At 31.7% G+C, this 7,177-nt stretch overlaps 1 protein-coding gene across 1 annotated transcript; it reads right to left on the bottom strand.

The window, feature by feature from the left end:
- Positions 1-3,807: 3,807 nt before the first annotated feature.
- On the bottom strand, positions 3,808-5,064 carry LOC148625159 (uncharacterized). Its single transcript, XM_088571042.1, has 2 exons — positions 4,745-5,064; positions 3,808-4,336 (listed from the first exon to the last, which is right to left on the bottom strand). The coding sequence occupies exons 1-2, from the start codon at positions 5,004-5,006 to the stop codon at positions 3,867-3,869; spliced, it is 732 nt and encodes a 243-aa protein (XP_088427168.1). The 5' UTR covers positions 5,007-5,064; the 3' UTR covers positions 3,808-3,866.
- Positions 5,065-7,177: the final 2,113 nt, after the last annotated feature.

The raw sequence follows: 7,177 nt of genomic DNA on the forward strand, positions 1-7,177 counted from the left end.
TGTGTTTGATATTCAAATAACAGAATATTTAGTATATGAAATTCAAAAAAAAATATTCTTGTAAAGCTTTAGATTAATTCTAAAAGTTATTGTTTACTCTATTATTCTGATAAAATAATTGTCACAAAGTTTTCCCCGCAAACATGTCAGGTGACATATTTACCTGCACATAGCAAACTTTCAGATTTGAATCTACATGTATGCTATATTCAGAAATACAAATGTATTTCAAAGTGATTTCTTATATCCCGACCTTAGCAGAATTTTCAAATGTTTTGTATTTCTCAGATGTGTAACCCTAAACGACCTTTGCCAAATCTCCCTGAATGGACAATTTGAGTTTGTCTTAATCATCATATATCCCGCATCAACGTAACTTCAGTAACGAGGTTTTTTTTTATCTAATTTTACTCAACTTGGTAGTGGTTTCTCATTGATTGCTTACTAAAAAGTCTATTAAAAAGAGTACATTCTACATCACGAGTTTTAGTTTTCTGTTCAATAAAAAACATTAGGGCAAACGACATGGATTAAGAAAAAAAAAACACATTGTAAACTAAGTAATTTGTTTATTATAAAAATGCATACAACCACAACTATATAAACAGGAAGGACTTCTGGCTCACACTAGGATTCTAAACCATTATCTGTGAAGAAAAAGAAAGAATGGCAATATTAACGAGTTTTTCAATGTACTCTGAATACTTAATTGTATACGTAACTCAAATAATCATATTTGTAAAAAAAAATTATTCATACCACTTTGTTCACAGTTTTTTTTTTAATTTTGATAATTTGAGGCAGGTGTAACCTATGGGAGGACGAACTTGAATACATGTATATTGATATACAAATCTTGCCATGATCCTAACTCGGTATTACAGGTTAACCTCATGTCAGGTTTAAATCAGGCTGTCAGTGCTTCTAAAGGTATAGTTAATTTTGTAGTGATTACCGTTACGAGGACTTCATTCTTTATAATCATTTTGAAATACCAGGTCTTTTAAGGTTTGTTTAAGTGTCTCGTGCCCTAGAGAAGCCTAGAAAAGTGTTATTGTATACTGCCTGATACTAAGTGGGACTAGAAAGACTTTCTGAAATACGAAGATCAAAATCAAAACAAAATTAAGACAGTACAAATTTCGGTCATATAATACAAGTTTTGGAATGATCCGATGCCATACAAGACATGCTCTACTTTTATGAATTAAAGAGCACTCCAGCTAAGAATCATGCAAAATGTGATGCATGGGTTAAAAGCGTACATATTTTTATTTTTGATATTTTGTTTGAATTGCCATAATAAACAGAAATAAACATTCAACTTTCATGTGACCTGTGTTCTTAGGAGACAAAAATTATATAGAATGCACTGTATATTTCAAAACTAAGGGAGATAACTCTTTAAATGAAACTCAAATACAATAAAATCTATTCGATTTTCAATGTTGATTATCTCCTAAGAGCAGGCAGATTTGAATGAATAATTACACATTTCATAGTAAAGACCCATAAAACAACTTGATTACAAAAATATGTAGCATTTTTTGGGGTGTATCACATTTTTCAGATTTTGCATGATTCTTACAAAGACAGCCATTTAACATCATACCTTAACCGAAAAATGGTCCTCGTGGGGGGAATGGGCCAATGAAGGGTGGTGGTGGAGGTGGAATGAAAATTGGTACAAAGTTATTTCTTCGTTGACCTCCTCCAAATAAGCCTCCGAATCCTCCGTTAGCAATAAGGAATGGTGCTGCAAGTAGGCCCAATGTTCCAAGGGCTCCTGCTGTGGTTCCTAGTGTTGGGAAAAAACTTCCTGTTTGACCGGAGACAAGCCCGATCGAGATGAGGAAACTTCCTAATATAAATAATCCGGTTCTCATTGTTCTCTACAAAAGTGTTCATACAAATATCTTAACGCTACCAAATACCAAACAATTAAGAATCGCGAGACGTAAGAATTGAGCAATTTGTTAAAAAAAGTTGAAAATTGACAAAAAAAGGCGTCAAAGGCCGATAACATTGATTTTGCATATAATTTCAATTAAGTTTTCAAATTAAATAATAATAGACATGATAAATGTGTTCACTAGCACGTTTTACAAGTCAAGTAGATGTCATTTAACAAATTGCAAATAAATCTATTTTAAAAAATTCATCTTCAAAAATATCTCCTGAAGAAAGATCTTTTACTTTGCCAAACTCCCCTACATATATAGTGCTTTGTTTCATATATAAGCTTACCGTTTGTATTGACCGGTCACTAGCTTGCTGGTTAGACTAATGTGGCAAAGATCACCACTAATGCAAGTTTTTTATATGAAATGTAAATGAGATTTACTGGTCAAGCTTTTTTGGCAATATATGTCAATCATAATTTGACAATTTCTTCAAAGTAGGCATAAAATTGACCCATGATCAATAATGTAGATATATTTGTCACTAAAACCATATTTTCTATGAACTAAGTAATAAATAGGAATGGTCAACATGCCATGTGATGGACATGTCACTCATAAGTTTGCTTAAGAGTTCTTATTACTAGGTCAGTTCTTAGCATGATTATCTTAGTCCAATTAAGTACATATGATCGACTGAGAAAAAATTCTATATTCCTGAGAATGCTATGTAAATAGTTAATTACAAGGAGTGGTTACTTGGTACTTACCGGGTTCATTTTAAATATTTCATTATTGTTTATGTTTTTAAAGTGTTTCAAATTCTTTTGAATAATCTTGCTTTATAGTTATGATTTGGATCAGTACCTAACCGGAGCACTTCATTCTCCGATATATGAGTGGATTCCAGATTGCTCATTTACTTTTAATTTGTTTGTGTTTTCTTTCCTTCTTATGTTGTTTTGACTACTTTTCTTTAGCTCGACAAAATAACTGTACCTTGACGTTGGTCTTTGAAATTCATTCAGTAAAACGTGGATACCGACATTTGGTCTTCTACCATTATATTACTTTGTATTGGTTTCCATAGCATGAAACTGTGTAGATCTCTATGATTTTGCATTTCAATGGCGGATCCATAAGGGGTTTCCGGGGAGTTAGATTTTGCAAATGATAATATAGACTCCCTTTTATAAATTTCAAGATCCATCCCAGCATTTTACACTAAGTCATAATGTATTAATATGATTTCGAAAACCGATCGAAGAGATTTTTTTTTTAATTTGATCTCCGGTACCTTCAACGGTGCGTTTGAAATCACAGCCATTGCTAGTATACTAGACAAAACACTTAAATCTGAACTTGTTCAAAATTTAATAAACTTAACTCGTTTATTAAATGATATATTTATTAATAAATAAGTATACAAATTCTTTAAAAGATATCACAATATGCATATAACTATAAAACAATACAATTACAAACGCTTACAAACGCTACAAATCAAAAGAACACGACAGTAAACAATTCAAATATTCAAACAAATATGATAACAAATTACACATGGCAACGTATATTTAATCACGTTAAAATCATCATTCCACGGTTTCATAAAAAATCTCAAATTGAGATTTAAATTTCCTCAAATCCTTCCTCAACTCAAATTTGGACAAATCAAATTACTTGAAATTGGAGATTTGTGGAAAAACTCAAGAATTTGAGGAAAATTTCATTTTGCGATTTTTTTTGTGAAACTTCGATCAAATGTGATAGATTTTTGTTCTTCGTTCAACTTCCGCTCCTATTTGCTGTTATGCAGTCTACTTGAGCAGTTCTTTTTCTGATCAAAAATAGAAACGTATACGATTCGTGGTCGTTGTTTATTTTTTATGTTCAAGTAATAACAGCAAAACTGTGAAGCTCTGTAAAACTTTGGTGCATATAGTAACCTCTGAATATATTTGTTTATTGGTATGAATTATCACTACCAGGGAAAAACATACCACTTTGAGCACTAGAAAAACTACCGCCATTTATCTGAGAATTTTCAAACTGACCAGAAACACTATTTGACGATGTTGGGTATACCGGATATGACATAGCAGAAGAACTGCTATGGTACGATGGGTATTCTTGTTGGCTGAAACTTGAAGAAGCTGGATAAGAATTGTATTGTTCACTTGCTGGGTATGCAGTAGGTTGCAATGATTGTCCAAGAGTACCACCAGAAACTGGATAAGCATTGTACTGTGCACTTGCTGGATATGCTGTAGGTTGAAATGATTGTCCAAACGTACCAGAAACTGGATATGCATTTACAGATTGAAAGTTGTTGTGGGATGGATATGCCTGATACTCATGTCCAAATGACTGGTAAACTTCATGATGGATTCCGCTGTTTCCGTATCCTTTAAGAACCTTGCATGCTTTTCCGACTGCAAATAGATTTACATGAATGAAAACATCATTGGTTGAGAAACTATAATTTGACAAAGATCGCAAAACAAGTTAAAACTTTAAAAAAGGCTTATATTAATCTTTATTAACATTATAGTGCCTATTACATTTTATTGTATATGGAATTGTGTAATGTCTTTAAATGCAGTTATATACTGAACTATTTTAACTCACGATCGTCAGACGAGCATTGATAAAACTGGAAGTTAAAACTTGTGTTTGTCTCAATTTTTAGGGTGCCTGGTAATGAAAAACAGTCTTGTTGATTTCAGTACAAATTATTCACTGCCAGTTTAACCAATACAATTTAATGTAACTGGTATCACACTACCACAACAATTTACCAGATTTCGTAAAGGGAACGAAAATAAAAAAATAATACTCACGATGACCAATATATCCATATGGAGTTTCAAAGTTTTCTTGAATAGTTTGTTGGTAATGAACTGGCTGGATCTCTCCGAAAGTTGATGCACTGACTATCGGTCCAGTTCCAGCCTCCCACGACGAGGAGAAATCACCACGCCATGAGTCATCATTAGGTAGGGGTATGATAGACTCGTCGTCCTCTATAAATCCCATATCCCCTCTCTGTCCAAACACGGACACAATTAAAGCGATAAACGCAAGTATCACTTTGGTCTGCATTTTATCTAAAAAGGTAGATTCGTTAAAATGAAATCATAATTTGATGCAGATTCTAACTTTAATTTCAGTCAATCTAAGAGATAAAAAAAAATCATGCGTTCATCTTGACTAAAGTATCTTGAAGGTTTTATCAAAATACTTACTCTTAGGTCTAAGTGGAAAATGTCTTCTGGAATATTTTTTTTATGCGAAAAATATATAACGATTCGAAAATTGACAACTACATGCTCATTTCCGTAAAATATATTTGAACCAATGACCGCTAACTTCTTGCTGTCATACATGTAATGTTGCACAATATAAGGAAGGACATACCTGTACATGTACTTGTGGGTTGTTTTTTTTTTTAAATCATTTATAAAAAATGTGGATGTTTGTTGACGATTTGTCTCTAATTGATAAGAAATTTTTATGGGAGCAATTTTATAAGAATTGAACTTTGAAATTACAGAACATACATGTACCTAAAATGGAACTTCGATTTTCAAAAAGTTATTGCATATTTCATTATTTATTTTGTTGAAATAAAATCTACAATACATTTATTCAAATATCTTTTGCTTTTGTTTAATTCTGATTTGATTGCCCTTCACGAGTACTGATTATTTATTGGACTATTTTACAATGAAGACAAGTTTTGCTTATATACCTATATGATATACCTATATGATAACACTTGTATGAGCATATTAAGTTAATCACAATTGGAGAATATTTTAATTTGTTGACAAGATATATAATTGCATATATATTTATGTGTATGTATATTTGTTATTTGAACAATATATATATCTACTTATTTTTGCATAAAATATGAATTCGTTTCATGACAAAATTCACTCAAGAAAAAATACCATTACATCGAAGTGCAATCAATATTGACAATACTACAATTTTATCATCATTTTATTTGCCCATTCATTTGTTCCACGTCGTCAAAATGTCACAGATAACATGATCAGCAGAACATTACCCTTAAGACCTACATTCGCTTAGTACCGATAAGGTGTTTTATCATTATGCATCATTACATGAAAATGATCATAAAAATGTGTTGTTGTTACATTACACAATAATAAATGCCAATCATGTTGGGGAAAAAAAATCACAATTATTTTTTTTACAAAATTTATATTAACTAATTGGTAATAATATTTTTGGTAATTGAATCTAAACACACTGAACCTGTCACATACTTCACCATTTGTTATTATGAGCGAATATCCTTTACGTGGCAGATGGAAAATAACAGATTAGGTGTTCGACAAGGTTGTCCACTAGCTTATCTGGTAATAACACTTGTAGTAAGTAGAAGTTCGAGATTTTATTTCTCTCAGTCTATTGTATCAAGTTTTGTTCCTCAGAAAAAATATGATTACAGTAGTCCCATGTGAAACGCCCGCACTCTTAACCAGTGGTTGCCCTTTTATATGATCAGGACTTGCTTGCATTAATTGTTTCTAATGCAAATTAATCGGTCTCGAATGGTCATCTTTTTGGACCTGGCGAATTAATGTATTATTCAAAGAATTTAACAACAACAATTGGGTGTCAGTCTTTGTAAGAATCATGCAGTGGGAGAAACGTGGTATAAAAAAACATCATTTTGATAGTAGAATTAGACTATTTGCGTGATCAGAAGCAAGGAAAAAACAAGATTTTCCATATCATGTTGGTGCATTTAGATATAATGTCACTGAAATACACTGTTAATGAACATTTAAAGGTAACTCTGTCAAAAACCTCATTCTATTGAAAAATTTACGAGCAAATCCAAAGATACAGAGATAAAATAATAATCTTTTCAAATAGAGGAAGCATTCTTGATTGAAATAATATTGTCAGATGGGTGGGTTTTGACATGAATGATTTTTCTTATTTTGCATGATTCTTACAAATACTTACACTTAAATAACGCCAAAAGAGATTCTCGTTTTTATTAATTATTAGTATCCGCTAGAACAAGACAGAGTATATTTGTACACAGTCAGTTAATGTCAATTACTAGTTAGACTCATAAATAACAGCTTAACTCAGTTGTCTTCAACTCAGACGTGGATAAAAAATCTGATGTTAACCTCATGTAGAACAAAAGTGGTCGATTGTATAGTTCAAATTGTCGCAATTTCTTTCATTTCTCATAAACAAAAATAAATAAAACGTCCTATCAT

The sequence above is a fragment of the Perna viridis genome, chromosome 2 (assembly GCF_037379345.1).
Source record: "Perna viridis isolate PV_CMFRI_1.1 ecotype Kerala chromosome 2, ASM3737934v1, whole genome shotgun sequence".
Classification (NCBI taxonomy): domain Eukaryota; kingdom Metazoa; phylum Mollusca; class Bivalvia; order Mytilida; family Mytilidae; genus Perna; species Perna viridis.